The sequence below is a fragment of the Globicephala melas genome, chromosome 2 (genome assembly GCF_963455315.2).
Source record: "Globicephala melas chromosome 2, mGloMel1.2, whole genome shotgun sequence".
Lineage (NCBI taxonomy): Eukaryota > Metazoa > Chordata > Mammalia > Artiodactyla > Delphinidae > Globicephala > Globicephala melas.
The window spans coordinates 80,733,367-80,760,012 of NC_083315.2; the positions used below are offsets into that span (position 1 = coordinate 80,733,367).

The 26,646-nt window shown below is 46.0% G+C and overlaps 1 protein-coding gene across 1 annotated transcript in view; it reads left to right on the forward strand.

The window, feature by feature from the left end:
- MYO5C (myosin VC) overlaps positions 1 to 26,646 on the forward strand; it is a 116,446-nt gene that overhangs the window by 18,384 nt on the left and 71,416 nt on the right. Inside the window, exons 4-12 of the mRNA XM_070044919.1 lie at positions 64 to 208; positions 3,484 to 3,640; positions 5,821 to 5,964; positions 6,715 to 6,796; positions 7,934 to 8,041; positions 15,838 to 15,944; positions 18,959 to 19,224; positions 23,942 to 24,023; positions 26,256 to 26,396. Coding sequence (XP_069901020.1) covers positions 64 to 208; positions 3,484 to 3,640; positions 5,821 to 5,964; positions 6,715 to 6,796; positions 7,934 to 8,041; positions 15,838 to 15,944; positions 18,959 to 19,224; positions 23,942 to 24,023; positions 26,256 to 26,396 — 1,232 coding nt within the window. The remainder of the gene's footprint in view (positions 1 to 63; positions 209 to 3,483; positions 3,641 to 5,820; positions 5,965 to 6,714; positions 6,797 to 7,933; positions 8,042 to 15,837; positions 15,945 to 18,958; positions 19,225 to 23,941; positions 24,024 to 26,255; positions 26,397 to 26,646) is intronic.

Consider the following 26,646-nt stretch of genomic DNA (forward strand, 5'->3'; position numbering starts at 1 on the left):
AAAGAACTTGGAGAAAGAGGTGACACTAAGAATCCCATCACTGCGTCTGACATCTTTCCTCAGGAATCATCCTGGTGGCCATGAACCCTTACAAGCAGCTGCCGATATATGGAGATGCCATCATCCACGCCTACAGCGGGCAGAACATGGGCGATATGGACCCGCACATATTTGCTGTGGCAGAAGAGGCATACAAGCAGATGGCCAGGTAGCCTCCCGCCAGGCGGGGCTTCCTCTTGCTCTCTCAGTGCTCCTGCATTTGCTGGGCCTTCGCAGTGGAAGGGAGACATCTGGCCGGGTCTCATTAAAAGTGACCATCAGTCAGACCGGTGGGGGTGCTTGGTAGAGCAGACTGACTGTACCAAGTAGCAAATGACTGTTTGCTATGTAACTGTCTAAACCAAGTTTCCTGGTTTTGCCCCTTCTAGGTAGTCAAGTCAGTCCTACCAATCTGGGAATAGCCCATGCTTTTCTTGCCGTGTGTTTGGTTGGAAGAAAATTGATTTATTCTTCACTGTGAGATGCTTAAGCATTTTTACCCATCCATGGCAGCAGACTCTAATGATAGATGAGCACAGGTTTTAGCTGTAGGAGGTTGGGTGTTTTATTCTGATTTTGCCACTTGTTTTTTGTAGGGCCTGTGAAGTTATTGTTTTGCTAGCAAACAAGGAGGCTTTTATGAAAAGCCTCCTGTGGACCAGGCACTGTGCACACACTCTCACACATCATCTTGAGTGCCCTCACAAGAGCGTGTGATGAGGATGCCTGAGCAGTAGTCAGACGACTGAGATGTGAAGCCATCCACCCAAGGTCACCCAGCGAGAGAAAGGCAGAGCTGGGATTTGTGCTCAGATTTCTAGACTCCACGTGTAATTTCTTTTCCCCGTAACTATCCTATTTTGGCTTCAACATCCTGACCTGTAAAAGGATCTTTGTAGATCCTTACAGTTTGCAAAAGAACTTTCACAGACAGTGGTCTCCTTTGAGTCTTAGAACACATCTGTGAAGTCTGTTGAACCGCCATCATGCCCTTATTTCACAGATAAAACCTGAGACACAGGACCTGGGTCTGCTACATTTACTTCATAACCCTGGGCACAGCCCTGATCTCCCTCAGCTTCAGGATCCTCATCTGTGAGCTAGCTGCTCAGAGAGCACCCATTCCAAGCTCTGCTGCTGATAACCAGGAAAAAATAATGGTGGCTTATACAAGGTAGAAATGCATGATTCTCTCCTGCAGAGAAGTCTGATGGGCAGTCCAGGGCTAGCACACCACCTCTACCAAGTCATCAAGGATCAGTGCCTTCCAGCTTCCCAATCCTTGGAGCGGGATCCTTGGCTTCAGGGCCAAGCAAGTACTCAGCCTTCTTTCTCTCTTTTCTAGGCTATAGAGTGTCCCAGGGGAAGGGTGTGCCCCTCCTGGTTAAGGAGCCCTCCCAGAAACCCCCACAGAGCACTTCTGCTCACAGCTTATTGGTCAGGTGCTACTCACATGACCATGCCTAGCCACAGGGGAGGCTGGGATATGTAGTCTTTCATATACGCAGCAACATGTCCACTAAGAATTGGGGCCTAGTCCCTAAGAAGCAGGGGAGGATGAATGTTGGGTAGAGAATTACTGATTAAAAGCCAGTAACCTGGGACACCCGAACCCCACGTCCTCAGTCTCAGCAGGTGCCCTCCATGCCTCGATGCACCTGTCAGCCCACAGCAGAGTGTGTGACTCCCTCTCTTTTGTATACACATCAGAGGCTGGGAGGCGAGCCAGGCTCAGAGGACACCAGCTGGACCCGAACCTGCCGTCCCTACTCTGGTGCTGTGACGAATGATGTAAAAGTCTCCCCCCTTTCCTAAGCCCTGCGGGTAGTGTGGAGGCTCATGAGTAGAGGGCAGCCAAGCCCGATGGTACCAGAAAATGAAAGATCCTGGAGGTTCCAAAAAATTTTGCCAGTTACCTTGGCTTCTGCCACAGCAAGGTTCTTTCCAGTGCGAAAACACCCGTGGTTCTGGGATTTACCCTGGCCCCTGCAGGTCTCCAGGGCATCTGCAAGATTAGAGTCTGTGTGGCTCAGAGCCTGACAGGCCAGGACTGCTCCTGGGTGTCAGTAGCATGAGCTCGTTAGAGCTGCAGGACTGAGCCAGGTTCAAGCTTGAAGAGCCAGTTTCCTCTGGAGGTCTGTCTAACTGTAATAGCAGAACCGAACCTAAGGCAGGCTCTTACTGGACTTGCTGATGCTAGACTAGGAGTCCGGAGAGCCCAGCTTTAGTAACACCAGTCCCACTCCATGCAGCTGAGGGGTGCTGGGAGTGTCGTTCACCTCCTGAGCATCTTGGCTTCCTCACTGAGGCCAGGAGCTCTCTCTCTAAGGTCCGCTCCAGTGTTCACAGGGAGGTTGTGTGTTCTGTGCCTCGCTGAGTCACTGTTCTACTCATCTGTAAAATGGATACACAGTATGTGGCATAGGATTTTTGTGAGGCTTAAATGAGAATCCCGGTAAAGTTTTCACCAAGCACCTGGCACATAAGTGGTGCTAGGACAGCAACTATAATAAGGTTCTGCCATCATGATCTAATGACACAAAAAGTTTAATGCATTTTTTAAGATCTCTAAGTTGTGTAACAGAGCATGTTGGCTTATGGAGCACACGTGTTCCCAAGTACATTTCAAGTAATTGCTCTCCAAATGATGTCTTTAAAATGTTTTTATATTTAAGTGGGGATATACAGAAAGGAGTTGACATAGGCTTGAGACTGCTATCTTTAGAAACCTGCTTGCAGGTTTGACCTGTGGCAAACCTCTGGGAACTTGGATTTCAGGAAGGTTCTCAGCATTTCCTAATTGCTAAGAGTGGCTCACTGCACCTAAACTGTTTGTGTGAACAATGTGGTCCTGCTGAATATCTGCTTTCCTTCTGGGCATCTGGAATTTTGGTGTGTGATAGCAGAGGATGCCTATGTGACCGGCCCCCAGTAAAAACTCTGGACACTGAGTCTCTGTTGAGCTTCCCTGGTAGACAGTGTTTCCCGTGTGTTGTCGTAATTCATTGCTGGAGGAAGTAAGTGCATCCTGTGTGACTCCACTGGGAGAGGACTCTTGGAAGTTTACACCTGGCCTCCTCTGGACTTGGCCCTGTATGCCTTTTCCCTTTGCTGATTTGCTTTGTATCCTTCTGGTGTAATACATCTTAGCCATGAGTGCGAATGTGTGCTGAGACCTGTGAGTCCTGCTAGTGGATCACTGATCTGGGATTGCTCTTGGGGACTCTCAGCACAGGGGACACAACACGAAACAAAGCTGTGTGTTCAGCAGAATCACAGAGAAAAAGACTAGAAGGAAATTCACTGGTATGTTAAAAAGAGTTACTTTCAAGTGATAAAACAAAGTCCCTTCTTCGGGCTTATCTGCATTTTTCTTGATGAGTATATATTGCCTAATAGGAAGAAATGAATATTTTAAAAAATCCTTTTATTTATTTGCTTTAGAAATAATAAAAATCAGTCAATAATTGTAAGCGGGGAGTCGGGTGCTGGAAAGACAGTATCTGCTCGCTATGCCATGAGGTACTTCGCCACCGTCAGCAAGTCCAGCACTAATGCTCGCGTGGAAGACAAGGTTCTGGCGTTGAACCCCATAACTGAGGTGTGTACCCGGTGGGGGTGGGGAGTGGGGACAGAGGCAGAGGCGTGTATGGAGAAGTGGGCTGGTTCGTGTATACAGGCATACCTCGCTTTGCAGATATTGCTTTTTTTCTTTTCTTTTAACTAGTTAAAGGTTTATGGCAATACTGCATCGAACAAGTCTATCAGTGCATTTTTCCAACAGCATTTGCTCACTTTTGTCTCTGTGTCACGTTTTGGTAACTCTCGCAGTATTTCAAACCCTCCACCAGCAAAAAGATTCTGACTTGCTGAAGAGTCAGATGGTGGTTAGCATTTTTTAGCAATAAAATATTTAAAATTAAGGTGTGTACATTGTTTTTTTTAGACATAATGCTGTTTCACTCTCAATAGACTATAGTATAGTGTAAACATAACTTTTGTTTGCACTGGGAAACCAGAAAATTCGTGTGACGTGCTTTATTGTGACATTTGCTCTATTGCGGTGGTCTGGAACTAAACCCACCATATCTTCAAGGTATGCCTGTATGTTGTCCTTGCTAACTTGAGTTCCCTTCCTTTAAAAACCAAAGAAGTGAGGGTAGGGAAGGAGCAAGGAAGTCTGTTCTCCGGTGGGATTTGAAGGAGATTGGGGCATAGATTGCTGCTTCCAAGCCCTCTCTCCTCTACCTGCTGGGCTAGAAATTCCACCATCAGGATTTCAGGAGTCCCCTGTTTACGTTTATATCCCAGGGGAAATTTCCTCAACCACAGAGACAACTGGTACACCAAGACCAGTGGTGTTCTCCAGCCAAACCAGCACCAACTTTCATGAGCTGATTGTTAAACATTCAGGAATTCTTTTGCAAGTTATTGTTAAACCTTTGGTAGTTTGAAATCAGTCATGGTGGAAGTATTTACACCTTACAAATTGGCAAATGTCACATATCCAGGCTGTTCCTCCTCCCCTCCCCGAGGGTGATTCATCAGCACACCACTGACTGGCTCAGATATGTGGGCAAGGCCAACCACGATGGCACCCAGGGGTAAGGAGACAACCCTCAAGGAAGAAGGGGCATCTGACAGCTCACGAGAGGGCCCAGAGGCCAACTCTGACTGCCTTGCAAATTGGGAAGGGGATTGATTTGGATTTATTTGGAAGCATAGCAAATAATTAAGAACGTTAGATTCCTAGACTCTTTCTCCCTGTTTTCTTGAATCAAAATCCTCCATGAATATTTATTAGACCACCTATTTTGTTTAAGTCACTGTGCCGAAATAATACAGGAAGTAATGAAAATAAGGTCCAATCCCCAAGTTTTAAGACTCCTCTAACATAACATATTTTAAATTCGAATAGAAAGATAAATCATGATCCAAGATGGCAGTAAAAAGGTTGTCAGGAAGCACTACCCTGTTAAATGCCCAGTGGATGATATTGTGTGGTTATTTGTTTAGGGTTGGTCTCACCCGCTGTTGTAAGCTCCATGAAGGCAGGACCATGTCTACTTTGGTTTACTTTTGCCTGCCAGTACATACATGTTGTCCAAAAGCATGATGGCCTGGACAGGAATGCGACGTGTGTGCGTAGGAAGGGTACTTCCAGATGGAAGGTGCCCAGGAAGGGAGAGCAGGGTGGGCAAGAGGAGAGACAGAATTCAGTAGCAGAAGTAAAAGGAAAAAATCATGCTCAGTGTGGGAGGGATGGAAGAAGGCAGTTTTTTGGTTGAGTAGAAAGTTCGAGTAGGGAAGTGGTAAGGGATAAGGACAGAAATAAAGGTTGGATGAAGGATGTAGACTTTGAGTTGAGCATCTCTAATATTTTAGGCATAGATGAGTTGAGGCACTGTATATTATCTCATTTAATTCTCCCAACTCTGTGAGATGCATACTTCCCCATATTACAGCTAGAGAAAATGAGACTTGGAAAGATGAAATAACTTTTCTAGCATCACACAGATAGTAAAAAAGGAACCTAGGGTCTTAAAACATCAGAACCCATGTGTTTTCTGATCCCGCTCAGTGTCTACCAGTAAGACTGAGGAGAGCCTTGAGGTGAGACTGAGGAGACGTAAGGATGTGTCTTATTCCCTGTGAGCCCCTGCCTCCCGGCCTCCCTCTATAATCAGACTTTTCCCCAGCATACAGGACTGGATTTTACTGTAACTGCTCCAATAATATTGATGCAAAGGTTTTTTATAATGTTGTTACTATGTTTTGTAGGCTGTTGGAAATGCCAAGACCACCCGCAATGACAACAGCAGTCGGTTTGGGAAATACACAGAAATCAGTTTTGATGAGAGAAATCAAATTATAGGAGCCAACATGAGAACTTACCTGCTGGAGAAATCCAGAGTTGTCTTTCAAGTAAGTATAAAAATATTAAATTTCCTTTTCCCCAACTTTTATAGTATGGTTCACATTCATATATTCATTAGAAAACCTACATTGTTTGTGACCTGAAGAATACAGTTTTCCTATATTTCATTTGCAGTTTGGGTTATTTATTTTTCTATTTCTTAAAAATGAAAATTGATGAGTAGGTGCAGTATTAGTGGAATTATATGGTTGAGGGAAAAGTTTATGACTTTCAGTTTTAGGCACGTAAGTCCTTAGCATTTAAAAATCAAGTTTATCTTTCTAGAACACAAAGACTACTTGAAATAGACAAAGCTGTTAGACTGGCTTTTGTATCAGGAAGGGAATGGGATCAGATCTAGAGAGGCGGGGTTTAAGAAAAAGACTTCTGTCCATAAAATGGAGAAAATTCTCATCGTTTTGTCCCAGAAGGAGAGTAACGGTAAACCTTGTATTGCAGGGAGTTTCTTTAAAATTTCACCTGGTACTAACTACATTATTTCCATTTCGTAGAATGTTTCGTTTAATAACATTTTCTCTGTGGTGGTTATTTGGAAGGTGATCTTGGGCCACCAGTTCTCCCTCTGTGAGCCAGTGGAGGCAAGAAGTTGGGTCACAGCAAAAACACACGTAGACGTCCGTGTCCATGAGAGCAGAACTGTCAATCCAGATTAGCCATCTAAGACCCTCTTGTTGAAAACCTCACATTTTCATTTGTAAAGGGCTTGTGTAATTTCAGGGCTTTTCTTTATTTTACAGTCAGAAAATGAGCGAAATTACCACATTTTCTATCAGCTTTGTGCATCTGCACAGCAGTCGGAATTTAAACATCTTAAATTGGGTACGTAATGCATGGTGTGTGGAAGAGTCTCTTTTTTACGTAGGAATTTAAATTCTAGGTTAATTTCATCTTCTTATAATATCGTCACTTTAAAAAAAAAAAAGTATTCTGTCCAAAAACATAAGATCCTTGGGTTCCAGGGGTGGACTTGATGCATTTAACTAAGGAGATAGATTAGTTAGGGGCAAAGTGAGTCCAGGAATACGGGACCCCTTCAACTCCAGGGTTCTTTTCAAAATTCCAGAGTGATTATGGTCCATCCAGCTAGAACTACCTGAAGAAGGCCTTCTGACCACTGGGACTTACTGATCTAAGTCCCCAAACTTTTCTTTTTATCTGAACTTCTTGGATGGTCATTTTTCTAACAGCTATGACATATTTCCGTGTCTTCTGAGACAGAGTACCTCTATCATAATTTGAATTTCCTTGATGACTCAAAATCATTATTAATCATAACCATAATTAATGAGCTATTTGTCGGTTCGTGCAAATGGCCCAACTCCGGTGGTATCTCGACTCTCCTGTCTTGGTCGTTTGTGCCATGTTGGTAGACAGAATTGTCTAGTGTCTCGGAGTTGAATGCACACTCCCTAATCCTGGAGAAGTTACTTGCACTTGTAGAATCTAAGTTTCTTCAGATTTCATATAATGATAATATCCATGCCTTGTCTGCCAAATACAATGTGAAGAGCGAACATGGAAGAGCTTTCTGAAGGCTTCCCTACTATTCAAATATTAGATGCATATATGGTTATTATCTTGACCATAGTGATGTTTTTATAATGGTATATGTTTATCAAAACTTATCAAGTTTTCTACAGTTAATCGTACGTTCAGTAAACCTCAGTAATGCTGTATAAAATTATTAGGTATGGGAACAAAAACCATGCGCTCTGGAGTCAGGCCGGTGTTTTAATTCTTGCCCTGCGGTCAGCTGTGGGTCCAAGAGCAGGCCACTTCACTTTTCTGAGCCTCAGCTTCTGAGTCAGCAACGTAGAATTCTAAGGAATAAGTGGAAAGACATTTTTAAACTGCTTAAGACAGCACATTAAGTGTGAACTTTTCTTCTCGCTTCTGATGTACATGTATGTTCAAATTTCTGTGTCACAGATATCACAGCCTTACTTTTGATTTCAGGGAGTGCAGAAGAATTTAATTATACGAGAATGGGGGGCAGTACCATCATTGAGGGCGTGAATGACAGAGCCAACATGATAGAGACTCAGAAGACCTTCACACTACTGGGTAAGTGAAAGCATCCTATCCCAGGAGTGGCCATTTTCTCCAAAAAGGCTGGGATGCCCAGCATGCATGTGTTCTGAAGACACCTAATAAATTCTCATTTTAAGATGAGCCAATCAAAAACCATATTTGGAGACCAAGCGGTCAAAAAGGTGCTTTTCCCTTAAAAGATATAGAAATCAACTCTGTGCTGTATGATGACCTCGATGGGTGGGATTGAAGAGGGGGTGAGAGGGAGGAGATATATGTATACATATAGCTGATTCACATCGTTGTATAGCAGAAACTAACACAACATTGTAAAGCAGCTATACTCCAATAAAAATGAATGAATGAATGAATAAATAATTTTAAAAACCCTATGGCAGGGACTTCCCTGGTGGTCCAGTGGTAAAGAATCCACCTTGCAATGCAGGGGACGCGGGGTCGATCCCTAGTCAGGGAACTAAAATCCCACATTCCACCAGGCAACTAAGCCCGTGTGCCACAACTACTGAGCTCATGTGCCTCAACTAGAGAGCCTGAGTGCTGCAAACTACAGAGCCCACATGCTCTGAAGCTGCGCTCCACAACTACAGAGCCCACGCACTCTGGAACCCGTGTGCACAACTACAGAGCCCACACACCCTGGAGCCTGCATGCCACAACTAGAGAAGAGAAAACCTGCACACCACAACTAGAGAGAAGCCCGCATGCTGCTATGAAGAGCCCGCTCACCACAACAAAAGATCCCCGATGCCTCAACGAAGATCCTGTGTGCTGCAGCTAAGACCCGAGACAGCCAAAAAAATAAATAAATAAAATCCTTAAAAAAAAAGAAACCTTATGGAAGGGGCACCAAATTATAGCAGTAGTCAAAGTATTCTTCACCTCCATGGGCTCACAGTAAAAAAAAGTTTTACTGGGCTTCCTTGGTGGTGCAGTGGTTGAGAGTCCGCCTGCCGATGCAGGGGACATGAATTCGTGCCCCGGTCTGGGACGATCCCACATGCCGCGGAGCAGCTAGGCCCGTGAGCCATGGACACTGAGCCTGCACGTCCGGAGCCTGTGCTCCGCAACAGGAGAGGCCACAACAGTGAGAGGCCCGCGTACCGCAAAAAAAAAAAAAAAAAAGTTTTACTTAAGAATATTCTTGGGAGGGTGGGATGAATTGGGAGATCGGGATTGACACATATACACTAATATGTATAATAGATAACTAATGAGAACCTGCTGTATAGCACAGGGAACTCCACTGTACAGTAGAAACTAACACAACATTGTAAAACAGCCATACCCCAATTCAAAAAAAAAGGAAAAAAGAATATCCTTGAAGAAGCAATAAAAATAATTAATTTTATTAAAAAATAAATAAATGATCTTAGCTAAGAGTATAACTCTTTGAGAAACAGTGACTTATTGCCAGTGGTTCTGAATACTAGAATGTCAGATCACCTGAGAAGATTTTTTTTTTAAATTCTAATATCTAGATATCACCCCAGACCTACTAAATCTGAATGAGAATATTTGAGAACAATGATATACCTAAAAGAGAAGAAATAATCATGTAGAAGCTTCTCATTCTAATATGTGAACTGTGTGAAAACCTCGAGATAGACCTTTCAAATAAAAAGTGTCTAACTTTGGGCTTCTTCCTTTCCATCAGGAATTTATGAACTAGCATTCAATTTCTACCCTAATCAGTCGTTCTAACAAAACTTCTAATTTTAAAAAGATCAGATCTCTTTTTTGCTACAAAATTTAATTTTGCAAAGTTCACTTAAACTGAACAAAAGAAAATCTTTGTAGAGCAATATGCAGCTCTTAATGTTGCTCCACATGCATGCATTGGACATGGCTATGAGTCCTCTGAGAACAAGAGCTTTATCTTTCTTAAAATGACAATTTATTATTATCTCTTGTGATTCCGGGCTGATTGGGCTCACCTGGGCACTTCTTACTTGGGGATTCTCGTATGATGGTGGCAAGGGCTGGATCAGCTGAGGGCTTCTTCTCTCACATGGGCTGGCATGGCTAGAATTATTGAGGGCTGGGTGGGCATTTCTCTTCCTCCATGTGTCCTTCCTCACAGCATGCCGGTCACATGTGGCTAGCTTCTCCCAGAGCTAGTTCCAACAGGCTCAGGTGGACTCTGCAGGTTTTTTTATGAACCGGCCTCCTCGGAAGCAGTGCAGCATCACTGCTGCTGTGTGCTAATAATCAAAAGCAAGGCATAGGGCCAGCTCAGACCCTTGACCCATGGGGAGAAAACTACACAGGGCATGAACAATGGGAGGGTAATGCATTGGGGGTCATCTTTGGAGAGTAGCCAGCACAGTAGCTGTTGGGGATGTTGTGAGGATTAAGAGGTAACGTCTCTTGGTTTATGAACTGTGGCGTGCTCTATCAGAATGAGAGATCAGTACACATTTAATGAAAGCATGACCTCAAAGTATGAATCACTAAAAAATGTCCTAGGCCAGAGGCTGGCAGATTGCAGCCTGTTTTTGTAAATAAAGTTTTATTGGAACGCAGCCACACTCATTTAAGTATGATCTGTGGCCGTTTTCATGCTATGGTGGCAGAGTTGAGTACTTGTGCCATAGACTCTATAGCCTGCAAAGCCTAATAAGGAAACGTTTGCTGACCCTTGTCCTAGGTGATAGAGTGAGCATAGTTGATGGGTTCCTTATAGTTTTCTTGCAATTTGTGAAAAGATTCGTGGGTGGAGTCATGAAGCTAAGCTTCAACCCCAGTGCGTTTAAACATGGATGTCCCCTGAGGACCCCTGGCCAGGCAAAGAAGTTTGAGCAGGCTTTGGAGGTCTGTTTGCTGCTGTGGAGTAGATTCATGCATGGAACTCACTAACTTTGAGATTGCCATCATCCTGTGACCCCCACAGCCAATAATCTCATGCTGTGTGTTGATTTCATGGTCTCTAAACCTGCGTTGTCCAACACAGTTAAGTACTAGCCACAAGTGACTGTTTACATTAATTAAAATGAAATAAATTTTAAAATTCATTTCTCAGTTGTACTAGACATGTTTCAAATGCTCATAACCATATGTAGCTAATAGCTGCCATATTGTTCAGCACAGATAAAGACCATTGCATCCCCAAGGAAAGTTCTATCCAATAGCATGTCTCCAACAATGTGAATATCTCGTGTATACTGCTTGTCCCATTGGCTGTGTCCTCTTGTTTGTGTCTCAGTGTTATCATCTTAGACAGAGACCCCCTCAAGGGCAGATTGCCCAACACGAATCATACATAGGCTTATAACACATTCAGGCAGATAACCTTTTTTAAATGTAATTGCTAAACACGTACTTGTTGGTTGATTTGTCCATTGCTGTGGTTTGCTCTGGAGACAGTTTGGAGAAACAGACAAGGTTAGCAGTGAGGTCATCTAGTTCAGTACACAAATCCACTTCACAACACGCCCAGTAAGCAGACTTCTGGGATCTGCTCAGACTTCTTTGCCTGGTGCAGGGTCATAGGGAACCATCACTTTTATACACCCTGGGGTGAGCTAAGGCAGCTTCATGACTCCGCAGGTCTTTTCACACACTGCAGTGGTCACTGGCGGTACACTGCTTAGCCATGATACACCCGGTGTGATTGTAACTTTGGCAGGTTCCCTAACCCTTCTATGCCTTAGTTTCCCCCTCTGTAAAATGGGAACAGTACTAGTACTTTATATAGTTGTTGTAAGCATTAGACGAGGTGACATGTAGAAAGTACGAAGGATAATGCCTGCTGCAGAGCTTCATTTGCTTTCCCTTCTGGCTCTGCTTCTGAGGTACTAAAATGGTTCTGAGACCCAATTCCAGTGTGTGCTGGGGGGGGAGGGGGAGGGGAGGGGGGTCCCCACACCAAGCGATTCTCTGGACACCAGCTGGGTGTCCTACAATTCGCCTCAATTCTGACACTATCTACCTGGAGAAAGCCTCAGATCCCACAGGTTGAGGGCTCAGTTCCACAGGACCGCCCCCAGCCCACCCCGCTTCAGATCAGGTTGTCACCTGTGATTGTAACTGAATGGCTGTAAATCACAGGTTCCCACAACCACCTCCTTGGGTTCAATTAATTTGCTAGAGCAGCTCACAGAGCTCAGAGAAACATTTTACTTACTAGATCATCAATTTATTATAAAAGGATAGAACTCAGGAACAGTCATTTGGAACAGATACACAGGGGCAACTATGTGGGAAGGAGCACAGAGCTTCCATGCTGTCTGAGTGTGTCACTCTCCACAATCCCCACGCGTTCACCTGGGGGCTTGCAAACCTCGTGCTTTGGGGTTTTTATGGAGACTTCATTACATAGGCACCGTTGATTAAATCATTGGCCGTTGGCAGTTAGTTCAACTTCTAGCCCCTCTCTGCTCTCTGGAGTTTGAGGGGTGAGACTGAAAGTTCCAACTCTCAATCACAGGGTTGTTTCCCCTGGCAACCGGCCCCCATCCTCACATGACCTAGGGGCATTCCAAAATTGCCTCATTAACAAAAGACATCTTAATCTCTCTCAGAAGTTAGGAAGTTGCCCGGGTTTTAGAAGTTCTGTGTGTTAAGAAACTGGATGAAGCCCAAGTATATACTACTTAGTTTAAAACACAATATCACAGGTACTTTAGCTAGCCACAATTTACCCACTGAGGAAGCAGAATGGGGGTGCATTTTGATCAAGAGCTCATTTCCTTTGTTCTTCTGCTGACTCTCATTTAATTCATCCTTTGATCTTTGCCTAGCCATTAAGATCTCTGACAGAAAGAATACTCTGGAAGCAGACCTATCCTGGACCTCAGGCTCAAGAAACTTGACCACTATGTTTCTCACTGAAATCTACCTCAGGCCAGTGGCGCTTTTGCAGTGATTTTATCTTACTAAAAGTAATTACTTAAGTGAGGTCTTAAGTTCTTTCTTTGACATCATTGCTTTGCAGTTGTTATTTCACTTTTGTCAGCTTTGGAAAGCATGGGGTAAGTAAGCGATGGATCATACAGAGAGTGGGAGTGCCAGAGCAGATTCCCAAACTTTGTATATTTAGTTGCTTTTCTTCATCACTTACCTGTCATTTATCATGGTGATGCTCAGGGGTTTATTTCTGTTAGAATCGTCTGTCCTTCAAATGTAGGCATTAGCGCGAAATGGAACAGCTGCAGATGCCTGGACTCAGATTGAACTGGAGGCTTCCATGTAATTTTGGTTTGAAATTTTTTTAAAAATTTTTATTGGAGTATAGTTGTTTTACAATATTATGTTAGTTTCTACTATACAGCAAAGTGAATCAGCTATACGTATACATATATCCCCTCTTTTTGGGATTTTCTTCCCATTTAGGTCACCACACAGCACTGAGTAGAGTTCCCTGAGCTATACAGTAGGTTCTCATTAGTTACGTATTTTATACATAGTATCAATAGTGTATATGTGTCAATCCCAATCTCCCAATTCATCTCCCCCCCGCCCTTTCCTCCTTGTATCCATACATTTGTTCTCTATGTCTGTGTCTCTATTTCCATTTTGTAGATAAGGTTGTCTATACCAGTTTGTTCAGATTCCACATGTATGTGTTAATATACGATATTTGTTTTTCTCTTTCTGACTTACGTCACTCTGTATGACAGTCTCTAGGTCCATCCCCGTCTCTACAAATGACCCAATTTCATTCCTTTGTATGGCTGAGTAATATTACATTGTATATATGTGCCCCATCTTCTTTATCCATTCCTCTGTTGATGGACATTTAGGTTGCTTCCGTGTCCTGGCTATTGTAAATAGTGCTGCAATGAACATTGGGGTGCATGTGTCTTTTTGAGTTAATGGTTCTCTCTGGGGATATGCTCAGTAGTGGGATTGCTGGGTCATATGGTAGTTCTAGTTTTAGGTTTTTAAGGAACCTCCATACTGTTCTCCATAGTGGCTGTATCAATTTACATTCCCACCAACAGTGCACGAGGGTTCCCTTTTCTCCACACCCTCTCCAGCATTTATTGTTCATAGATTTTTTGGTGATGGCCAGTCTGAGTGGTGTGAGGTGATACCTCATTGTAGTTTTGATTTGCATTTCTCTAATAATTAGTGATGTTGAACATCTTTTCATGTGTTTGTTGGACATCTCTGTGTCTTCGTTGGAGAAATGTCTATTTAGGTCTTCCACCCATATTTTGATTGGGTTTTTTTTTTTTTTTTGATATTGAGCTGCATAAGCTGCTTGTATATTTTGGAGATTAATCCTTTGTCAGTTGCTTTGTTTGCAAATCTTTTCTCCCATTCTGAGGGTTGTCTTTTCATCTTGTTTATGGTTTCCTTTGCTGTGCAAAAGCTTTTAAGTTTCATTAGGTCCCATAGGTTTGAAATCTTTTATGACTTTGATTTTGTGTGATCTTAGTAGAGAGAAGTCTCTCCAGGTTTGGAAATTATTTAAGAACGTGACCTAGCTGCTATTGAGATAGTCCAGATGTCCTCAAGTCAGAAGCAGCAGGTGGCTGCAATGGCTCTTACGGGGCATTTAGGACCTGCTGCTCTTTTGCTGGAGGAGTCGAGGGTCTCCTGTTAACTGAAAAAAGTGCACAACTTAAAAGTTGAGAATTATGTTTTATTTGGAGGACAAAACTGAGGACTTCAGCCTGGCACACAGCCTCTCAGCTAGCTCTGAGGGACTGCTCCCAAGAGGTAAGGGAGGAGCCAGGATATGTAGGAGTTTTAAGTCAGAACATCAAAAGATTACTGTTAATTAAAGAAAACCAGACATCTCAAATTAAGGAATTTAGCACTTTTCTATTTATGGGAAGATACAAGAGTCTGGGTTCATTGAAATCATTCCTTTGATACGCACCTTAGCTATCTAGGACCCGTTTCCTGCTTTTCTCCATCCGGAATCCCCTCAGGGTGCACCATTGTGGGCAGCGATAGTGGCTGATGGTCTGATGGCCACAGCACCCATTGTTTGATGATATGGCAGGCAACATTTTTCATTCACAAGTGATATTCCACATACATTGGTCGGGGTCCCATCGAGGAAACATGGGGCACATTCAAATAGGATAAAAGGAGGAGGGTTTATTTATGAAGGGAGCAACTACAAACTGTGGGGCTAAGGGGGCTCCGAGGAGCAGTAGGGACCTGGAAGCAGCAGCCCTTTCTGTTCAGGCACAGAGCCTGAAGGGAAGGGTGGGGAAAGTCAGCGCTGACTCGGAACAGTAACATTCTGTCAGTTGGCAACACAGCCAGCCTGAGGCAACTTTGCAGGGAAAGAGATGGGGAGATGTACCCAGCACCTGTCTCCTCCTGCTCTCTGATCTCCTGCCAGGGTCCCCACTGGTCAAACCCCACCAGAACCCATTGCCTTGGTCCAAACAGGCCAGTCCCCTGGGGCAGAGAGCAGGGTGCAGAGCTGGAGGGGCAAATGAAATCCTTCCAGCACCCACCATAAAAAGCATCCAGAGAGCTTATGAGCAAAAAAGAAAAAAAAAAATTAACAAGAAAGCACAGCACACAGAATGAATGAGAGCTGGTTCTCCCAGAAACCCGACATGAAGTCATTACTCAGATACTAATTGTTGTGTTGAACTTCCTAGCAGCCACAGCAAAAGGGAAACCTGGTGGGTTGTACAGCTCACATTGTGTGTCTGCACACGTCAAACTAGAAAGACAGTGAACTGGATTTTCCCTGGGGTCTACTCATTGTTCCCTGTCCCAGCTCTTGGCACTGATGGTACTAGAGTGTCATGAGAGAATTCAGGTGTTTATCTTACTAGTTACTGAGCAAGAGAAGAAATGCAGTATTCCTAATTTGGGAAAAATTTTGTTTTCAGGTTTCAAGGAAGATTTTCAGATGGATGTTTTTAAGATCCTGGCAGCCATCCTACATCTGGGCAATGTGCAGATCATAGCAGTGGGCAACGAGAGATCGGCAGTCAGTGTAAGATATGTGTTTGCTTCACCCTTCCTGTGTTGGGAGGATCATCAGTAGAAACCTCTCATGGTTACCCTGCTTTTGCATTTTAGCACCAGGCACATTGGGCCTACTGGGGAGACCAGTTTAACAGGAACAAGGAAGGTAGGAGTTTCCATGGGTTACCTTCAAAGAGTAAAGCTTCTTCCCCTTGCAACAGTAGAGAAGGGGGAAATGCATTCTCTGTTTTTCTTTTATTCAACAAATTTTTCCTGAGTGCCTACTCTGTGCCAGACACTGTTACAGGCTCTGGAGAAACAGCAGTGAACAAAACAAGATCAGAAGGCCTTCATGAAGCTTATGATCTGGGGGAAGGAAGTGGAGGAGGGGGAGACACAATAAACAGTTACAGGCTCTGGCAGCTGGCGATAGCCATTAAAAAGGAAAATGAAGCAGAGTAGGGGTGGGGCAGGGCTGTGCCTTTTGTATCTGGCATTCATAGAAAGCCTTTCTAATTCCATAAGGAAGTGAATTGTGTCACTTCACACACACGCTTCGAGGAAGAACATTTGAAGTAGAGGGAACAACAGGTGCAAAGGCCCTAAGGCAGGAAGTGTTATTGGAAAAATAGCCAAAAGATTGGTAAATGCAGAAAGGAGTGAGAGAAAGGAGGGGTGGTAGATGAGGCCAGAAAATGGGGGGTAGGCAGGAGGGAAATGTGCAGATCATGCAGGGCCTTAAGGGCACTGGACAGTTTTAGTAGAAAGGACGCCTCCTACCTCCTGACACATGCCTGATTCAAACACCAGTGGTGCTCTCTATGGAAATATATTCCCATGTAAGTTTTGTGACGGATTTCTTTATTTAATGGACACAAGATAAGTTTATGTGTGTGTCTCTTTAGCAACAAATGTTATATGAGTGGTGATTCTTGCTGGGGTATGTGTTTGCTTATTCTCAACAATATCCATGTAAAGAGGACAGTCACACAGTTAAAAATGTTTCTCTGAAATGCAAAATCTTCTTATCGTTAAAGCTTTGTATTAACATATGTGTCTTGTCATCTCTGGTTGCCATAACAAAATACCACAGGCTGGGTGGCTTAACAACAGAAATTTATTTTCTCACAGTCCTGAAGGCTGAAGGTCCAAGATCAAGGTGCCAGCATGGTTGAACTCTTGGTGAGGGCCCTCTTCCTAGCTTGCAGACAGCTGCCTTCTTGCTGTGTCCTCACACGGCAGAGAGAGAGAGACAGCAAGCTCTAGTCTCTTTTCTTATAAGGACACTAATCCTATCATGGGGGCCCCATCTGCATGACCTCATCTAAACCTAATTACCTCCTAAAAGCCCTAAATACCATCACATTGGAGGTTAGGGCTTCAACATATGAGTTTTTCATATGACTGAAACAAACATTCAGTCCATAACAATATCTACTTTCATGTCCCCAAAACAACAGATGGGAACAATTGTTAATTTTGTACACCTGGTAATTTCTCAGCTCTGGGACCTGCGGTTTAAGGGGAGACACCGCTGAGCAGAAATGGAGGGTGTGTTTTTGGCCTGTTGCCCTATGACCAGGAAGTAATTCTCCTCCCTCTCCTCAGATTCCTACATTAAGCGCCCCGCCCCCATCGCCACCAATATCCAGCCCTGACAGAGTCAGTCAGTTCACAAAGGAATGGGAAGTTTGGAGAAAGGTGATGGTAGGCCTGGAATGTGTGTAGGTGTGGTTTTCCCTCTGGATACTGGCTCATTTACCGCAGAAATGGGCTGCTGCACTTTTTCTTCTGAAACTCCCATGATTTCCACCCAACAAATGCCCTTGCTTTGAACTCTGTCCTGTGAAGTTTGTTGTGAAGGTAGTATTTTGGAGGAGGAGTTAAAATTGATAGACTAAAAATCCTTTGTCTATCAATCTTAGGAGACAGATTCCACAAAAAAGATGTCAAATCTTTGTAGAAAATTATCAGTCCTGTAATTTTCAGTCATTTGCATCAAGAACTTGAAATATTGGGCAAATTCAATCAGATAAAGCCAGCTTACCTTTTATTTTTTTGTTTTTGTTTTTTTGCGGTACGCGGGCCTCTCACTGTTGTGGCCTCTCCCGTTGCGGAGCACAGGCTCCGGATGCGCAGGCTCAAAACGGCCATGGCTCACGGGCCCAGCCGCTCCGCGGCATGTGGAATCTTCCCAGACCGGGGCACGAACCCTTGTCCCCTGCATCGGCAGGCGGACTCTCAACCGCTGCGACACCAGGGAAGCCTTCTGATGCTTTTTAAGTGCAATCATGTGGTTTTCCCGATTGGCTGAGGTGCTGTCTACAGATCAGCCTGCCTCAGAAGTTCCCCTTCCCGAGAGGAATGATGGTGTGCAGTCACATGGGATCACATCTCCTTGCCTAGTGATAAGGACCCCTAGTCCATGCTGTCTGAAGACAAACAGGAGGAGAACTCTCCTTGCCTGCTGGCCAGTGGGGCAGCTCTCCTGCCCAGGCTTGGGAGAGAAATAAGATTCACTTTGTACGTCCAGGAAGAGTCCCCACCACAGCCCTCAAGTTGGCTGGGAAGCTACTTTAGTCCAGGGAGCCCACCGTGTTCTCTCTGACAATGACACCTAGGTACCTCCTGGGCCAGACCCCCCGGGCAAATCCCAACAACACAAGGAGGGACAGGGTGAGTGTAGGCTCTGGCAGGTGGCCTGGATGTGATGCAAAGGGAAGAGAGGTTTCCAGGCTGTGTCCACATGCACAGGAGAGGGGAGAGGATTGCTTCTGTGGCCTAAATCACTACTGACATTCTTTGACCAGAACGAAAATCCAGGTGGGACCAAGCCCAGGGCTGCCTGGCATCACCACAGCGGTGCCCTGCCAGGGACCAGGTGCAGGCTGAGTGCCACTGCAGGTCCTCCTGCTTCACTCCCAGACCTGGCTCTGTGTCCTAAGGCCTGGTCATGCAGAGGCCGAGGGGCCTGGCTGAGTGGGCCAGTGCCGGTTTAGATGGCCCGATGGCCCTGACGGGGCTTGTGTCTTGCTTTTGAAGGAGGACGGCCGTCACCTGGAGGTGTTCTGTGAGCTCCTGGGCCTGGAGAGTGTCAGAGTCGCTCAGTGGCTGTGTAATCGCAAAATCATCACAAACTCCGAGACGGTGGTGAAACCCATGACCAGGTCCCAGGCCATCAACGCCAGGGACGCGCTGGCCAAAAAGATCTACGCTCAGCTGTTTGACTTCATTGTAGAGAGAATTAATCAAGCCTTGCAGTTTTCAGGCAAGCAGCACACTTTTATTGGTGTTTTGGACATTTATGGGTAAGAGTCTCTTCAATGAGCTTGTCTTTCCTCATTTTAATGTCGTCGAATGCCTGTTATTTTTACGTCATTTTGTTCTGGTTGCTCTTTTGTGTTTCACATGATCAGAAAGATGGTGTTCAGGGCTTCCCTGGTGGCGCAGTGGTTGAGAGTCCGCCTGCCGATGCAGGGGACACAGATTCGGGCCCCCGTCTGGGAAGATCCCACATGCCGCGGAGCGGCTGGGCCCGTGAGCCATGGCCGCTTAGCCTGCGCGTCCGGAGCCTGTGCTCCGCAGCGGGAGAGGCCGCAACAGTGAGAGGTCCGCGTATGGATGTTAAATACAGTCTTCTGGGCTACAGTGTCTTTTTTCTAGGGTATATTAAATAAATTCTAAATCAATAATGGCCAACTTCCAGAGCCACATGCCAGCTGCCATGCTGAGTGGTCTCCGTGCACCTTCTTATTCCTCAAACAACCTTATAATTACCCTCGTTTTACAGATGAAACAACTAAGCCTTAGGAAGACACTTTCAGAGTTGCTCTGCTGGTGGGAAAACCCAGCACTGTATGAGGCTCTCACCCACTTCTGTTTCCCTATAGAGGCCCTGTGAGGTGTAGCGCCCTGACATACCTTTCCCATTTCATAGGGTGAAAATAACAGCCCCAGCCGTCCTGCACCTTGCCCACATTCACAGGGCCAGAGGTAGACTCAAACCCAGGCCTTTTACCAACCAGCCTCCTCACACCTAAAATCTTCTTCCATTCTTGGATCATGAGGGTCATGTGTTTGCCCCATTCTCCAAGAATTCTTTTTTTTAATAAATTTATTTATTTATTTATTTTTGGCTGTGTTGGGTCTTCGCTGCTGCACGCGAAGTTGTGGCGAGCGAGGGCCCCTTTCTGTTGCGGTGCACAGGCTTCTCATTGCAGTGGCTTCTCTTGTTGTGGAGCACAGACTCTAGGCGCACAGGCTTCTGTAGTTGTGGCATGTGGGCTCAGTAGCTGTGGCTTGCGGTCTCTAGAGCGCAGGCTCAGTAGTTGTGGCACATGGCCTTAGTTGCTCTGCTGCATGTGGGATCTTCCCTTACCAGGGCTCGAACCCCTGTCCCCTGCATTGGCAGGTGGCTTCTTAACCACTGCGCCACCAGGGAAGTCCCTCCAAGAATTCTAATACATTTGGGGACCAAGTTCCCACACTGGGGTTTTTTTCTTGCTTCTTTTCATTGCCCAGTCCTGCTTTTCCAGGTCAGACTTGTGCTAAAGACACTTGTAGAACAGCCAGGAAGAGTGAGTGAGGCCTGGCCAGCGTGAGGGGAGTTAGCACCCGGGCTTTTGTTTGTTAGCAACTGGCCTTCAGCACCCAACCCCTTCCCTCTCCCAGGACCCACCCTGGTTTCTCAGGGGGAGGAGGGGCAGATGGTCCCAGGGAAGGCATCACGGAGTATTCCACCGAGATTGGGGAGTGTCCCCCCACACCCCGAGAAAAGCAGCTCTCCCTCCCCTTCCCATTTGGAGGGGAGAGCCGGCTGGCCTGCTGGGAGGGCGGGCAAAAGGGGCCGCTGAACTTTTACGCATAGAGAGAGAAATCGCTTTTCCCACAGCTCTTTAATGTGAGGCTGTGCCTCAGGGGAGTTCCTTGTTTACCTTAGATTCTAAGTTAATACTGTACATATGACTCCCAATTAATAGTATCTGTCAACAGTTATAAATTAGTGATACATTGCTGGGGTAGTCTAGTAAATTATTTACCTTGTCCGTTAAAAAAAAAAAGGATTTGAGCAGCCAATAATCATTTAAGCAGACTTCTAAACGGGAATAGCCCTGCTTAACAATAGTCTGTCTCATTGTGGTGGAAATGTGACTGTTATATTTTTTCTATTCTTTTCTGTGTTTTTAAAATGTCTTTAAAATAAATAGCCCTTTATTTATTTATTTATTTATTTATTTATTTTTTGCGGTACACGGGCCTCTCACTGTTGTGGCCTCTCCCGTTGTGCAGCACAGGCTCCGGACGCGCAGGCTCAGCGGCCATGGCTCACGGGCCCAGCCGCTCCGTGGCATGTGGGATCTTCCCGGACCGGGGCGCGAACCCATGTCCCCTGCATTGGCAGGTGGACTCTCAACCACTGCGCCACCAGGGAAGCCCCAGTAGCCCTTTATTTTAAGAATATATTATTTCATTCAAGAACAAATATGCTTGGGCCAGGAACTATGTCAGGTGTGATTGTTAAAGAAAATAGACATGGCTTCTGACCTCTAGGGACTTAAATTTTAGTGGAGGGGGCAGGCAGATACTTAGAGGTTGGGATGATTTCTGGGCAGGGAATAAGTAGATGGATGTACTGCAGGTTAGCAGGGCAGGAAGAAGAGAGGGGGCAGCTGAGAACAGGGAGCCGTGAGTCAGGAGAATGACAGGGCGGCGTCAGATCCGCAGGCTGATAGGCCACTGTCATAAGGAAGTTGAATTTTTGGCTAAGTGGGCAAATCTTTGACAGGAGTAATTGTAAATTTTTAAGAACTTGTTAGAGTAGATCTTAAATTTCTATTTTAAAATTAAATTCCTCCTTGGATATTTAAAAAGTAACATGCTCACTGCCACCCATGAATTCATTTCATCCCTCCAAAAAAATAAGCTCTCCTCTTGAAGTAAGAGTGTTACTGTCTGGGGCGAATCCTTTCACACCTTTCTCCAGTATGCTTATGTCTAGGTGAGCCCCCGTGCATGCACACCTGCAGCTGTTGAGAGAACTGAGCTCAGGGTGACCTGGAAATAAGACAGCCTGAAAAGAAAAGTTACCCTCTGTGAAGGCAATGAAAGCCAAAGCTATGAGCGTTGAGATTTCAGCTTGGAAAAACATGGAGGCTTGTGGTTCCCCAGCCAGTCGGGTATTTATGTTCTCTAGACCCAGAGCTGGAAAGGCCTGGGGCTTGGAGTCAGACCGCAGGGAGTGAGCACGGCACCACACCTGTTGTGTGGCCCCCAGAAAGTCACAGAACCTCTCTGAACCTCAGGTTCGGAGGGGACCTCTCTGGCGGGGTTATTACAAAGGTCAAATGGAAGAAATCGTGAAGATATTTTAAGAACCATAAGGATTGTTCAGATGTGAACAGGAAAACAGTCATTGATGTTCGACATTCCACCCCTGCCCTAGGAAGTCCAGCCTTTGGCCCCAGCTGCGGGCTGCAGGGCACGATGAGACCCTTTTGTCTCCCCTCCAGGCCCAGCCGTGGCCTGTCTGCAATGTCCAGGCCGGCAGAGCCTCTGGACCACGCAGGGCGCGTGTGGAATGGGGCTGTGAGGACTGTGGGTTCTGCTCCTGTTCCAAGTCACCCTGCAGCTGCCCAGAGGACAGTCCGGGCCCTTAACCTCCCCAGGAATTCTAAACTGAGCCAAACGGGCTCAGTCAAGTGAGATTCCCAGGGGACCCATGGCTGAAGCTGGCAGGAACCTCTCGGGATTAGAGCGATTAAGAACTAAGCCTTTAGGGGGCTTCCCTGGTGGCGCAGTGGTTGAGAGTCCGCCTGCCGATGCAGGGGACACAGGTTCGTGCCCCAGGCCGGGAAGATCCCACATGCCGCGGAGCCTGCGCGTCCGGAGCCTGTGCTCCGCCACGGGAGAGGCCACAACAGTGAGAGGCCCGCGTACCACAAAAAAAAAAAAGAACTAAGGCTTTAGAGGCACGAAGAGCTGGGGTCGAATTGCATGTCTGGCACCACATTGCAATGGTCACCATCTCTTCTGACCCTCGGGTGTAACAGTGGGGTCAGGGCAGCTCTTCACTTAGGGCGGTGTTGGGTTAAGTGAGGTGATGAGCATCAATGCTAACACCTAAAGTACTCAGCCTCCTTCTGGCAGGAGCGCTCATCTGGACCGGTGGTGAATTGGGTGCCCCAGTTTTGTTCAGCCCACATCGTAGAGTGGGGTGATTCACATAAAATCGGGGTTCTGGATTCTCTTGAGAATCAGGTGACCTCACATCCTGACCTGCATTAATCCATGGCCACAGCTGGCTGGAGCTGAGTAGTACCTGCCCGTTGGGCAATCCGGGTTATCATGGGCCCCGCACGGTTCCAGCCTGCCCCCCCCATTCTGTCGTCTACTGGTCCCCTCTCAGCTTGTGAGTTTGCAGCTCCAGAGACAGACACTGAAAGTCTGAAAAAGGAGGTGGGGCTGTCTGCCTTGGACCTAAAGGGGTCTGCTGGGCTATGGGTATTAGATGGCCTTGCCCTTTTCCTCCAAGGACTGTGAAAGCATCCCTTGGGAGGCAAAACCGTGCTGCCTCTGCGTGCAGCAAAGAGTGGGGCAACAGGAAGCAGCATTGCTTTTTCACTGGAAACATAAGTGTTACAGTCAGGTCAGCTCACAGCTCAGTCTGACACTGTTTGTCCTCGGACAAATTTTTCAACTTCTCAGTCTTATAAAGTGAGGATAATAGTGCTGATGACAGTGTTATGGTGTGGATTAAATGATATGCCATATTGTACCATGCCTGTTTTAATGCCTGCCTCAGGTAGGTGTTTTGTACACACAAGATGCCTTCCTGGGGCAGCCTGGAAAAAGGTGACTTATAAACTGAATGCTAGGATATTTAAACCGGAAGCTTTGAGGCATATTTAAAACTTGCAGAAAACATAGAAAACTTTTAAACTGTAAAATCTGTGAAAAAATGCTAACCTATAAATGAATGTATATATCCTTCAAGTTATATCTTAACTTGTTTAAACTGTATTTCAGTTTTGAAACCTTTGATGCGAACAGCTTTGAACAGTTTTGCATCAATTATGCTAATGAAAAGCTGCAACAGCAGTTTAACCTGGTAAGTGACTTTTCTGCCTTCTTGAAACTAGCTCTCAGCCGTGTGTGTGTGTGTGTGTGAGTGTGTGAGTGTGTGTGTGAGTGTGTGAGTGTGTGAGAGACAGAGAGACAGACCATTTAGAGAGGCTCAGTCTGGTTCTTTCCCTCTTCAAATCTTGCTGGATCACTCACATGCTGGGTCACTGCACCATCTTGTGGCCGTATCTTGAAACTGCACCTTCCCATCCTATTTCATCTTTGTGGAGCCACTTGCCCACTTCTGTTTCAGTTCATCACCTGCCATTCTTGGACACAGGCCACCCGCCCTGCAGCCAGACCAAACCACTTAGTTTCCTGAAGGCTCCAGTCTTTGTGAGCCTCAGCATCTGCACCTGCTGCTCTCTCTGCCACAACCCACCTGCCCCTGTCCTTTCCCCATCCCTTCATCTTCACCTGGAGAACTCCTGCTTGTCATTTGAAATTCAGCTTCTCCCACACAACTCATGAGAAGACAGTGTGACATCATGGAGAGCATGGGCTTTTGCTCAAACTGAACTGGGTTTGAGTCTCAGCTCTACCTCTGGGACCTAGGGTTCTCTGAGCCTCATTTTTCTTATTTTGAAAACAGGTCAGTAGTATCTGCCTAATATCCTCGTAAGGAGAAGACCTAACATTGAATCATACCCAGCAAATGTTTTTTTGCTTTGCTAGTCCTTGCTCCAGAATTAAGTCATGTATAAGCATAAGATTTCACCCTGTTGCGAATTTGTATTCTGTTAACATTCTCAAGGATTCCCTGGAAGTTTAGCATTTAATAACTGAAACTAAGATTTATTCCAAGTGGGTGTGCAGCATAACTCACCTGAGGTCGAACTGTGTCTGTAGATCCTGCCCCTCCCGGGACGCCAGTGCCGTCTTGGTCCCCGACATACACGTTCACCTCAACCTCAGAATAACATGTGCAAGACACTTCCTGAAAATAGCATGTCAGAGGCTGCAATTCCATTTTTCTCTTTTTTTATTCTGCTTTTCCTCCTCTTCCACTTCATCCTCCTTCTCCCCCGCCCCACTTTATTTTGGGGGGGTGTGGGGTTGAGTCTTATATCAATGTGCAGATCCTCCTGGAAGAGGTAAAACCTTAAAATATCAACATGAAAGCCTTAGTGAGCCCTCTCCTAGCTCCAGTCCCGTAAGTCTGGCCGCTGCTGGACCCCTGCATCTGGGTGGCCTCTGGGAGTTCAGCAGTGACAAAGTGAACCTGCCACCTTCCCTTCCTGGCTCCTTGCCTTCTACGCTCCCTCTTGCGATTAAAGCACCACTGCTGACCCAGTGTCCTGAGCCTCACGTTCATCCCGGCTTCGTTGCCCTTGCTCACCTTCCTTGCACAGTGTCTGGCCTCCACAGAACCCTGGGCTGAGTCTTGACGGGGCTTTCTGCCTCCAGTCCTGCCCTCTTCAAAGCCATCCCCACCCCCAAACCAAGTTATCTTTCCAGAACTTAGATCTCATCGTGAACTCCGTGGATCCTCACTGCCCCTAGGAAAAGGCCACAGGTCTGAGATTCTCTGGGGGTACACAGGGGGCTGATGTGATCTCCCCTCTGCTGTCCTTTGCAGCCCCATCCATTGCCCCCCACCCCCATCACTGTTGTGCTGTCTCTCTGGCCTGTACGGGCGCCGTTCAGTTCTCAACCACCTATTGGGCTTCTGTGCAATTTCCACTGGGATTCTCCCGTGGGCGCCTTTCTCCTCGTAGCCCTTCCCCCTTCTGCCACCTGCAGCCAGGATGCGCCTGAGCCAGCCCTCTGGGAGGCCTCCCTGGTACCCTCATGGCCCGAACAAGTACTGTACAAAGCTCTCCAAGTTGTTAGCTTCTCATACTGCCCCAGAGCCAACATTCTCAGGCAGGCTGGTTCCCACCCGGCCAAAGAGGCTGGGTCTGCGTTGGACAGTAGCAGTGGCTGAGCAGGAAGGGGCTCCAGGACCACCCTGAGTGCTACAGGTGGCAGGCTGGCTCAGGCCTCACACCCCAGGATGTGGGGACCCCCTGCGAGTGGGCTGGAAGATGACAACTACACCCACGTTAGGACCTCAGCAGCACTGATCGTGGGTAAGGAGGGTGGCGTGCATCTCAGGGTCTTCCATAAGCATTCAAATCAGTCATATATCTACATTTTCCAAACGTTTATGTCCTGTTCTTCAGAAGCACACTCTAATGTTCTCTTTTACTTTCTATGTTGACTTCCGGGTTTCCAGCATGTCTTTAAACTTGAACAAGAAGAGTATATGAAGGAAGATATTCCTTGGACTCTGATAGATTTTTATGACAACCAACCAGTTATTGACCTGATTGAAGCCAAAATGGGTATTTTGGAGTTACTGGATGAAGAATGCTTGGTAACTTTTTAAAATAACTGTTGTTTTCAACTTCTGAGTAGTAATTGATGAGCATATTGCAAAATGGATTTTTTTTAATGTACATGTAAATTCCTGACGTGTTACTATTTGGTTGGATGTTAACACTGAGACAGCAGTCCATAGCAGGAACCCCAGAGGGTCCGGTGAGCCTCCTGCCCTCAGCAGGTGTAGCCCACCCTTGGGTAACATGCATGACCTCTTAGGTCATGTCCAGCAGGGAGGAGCCCTT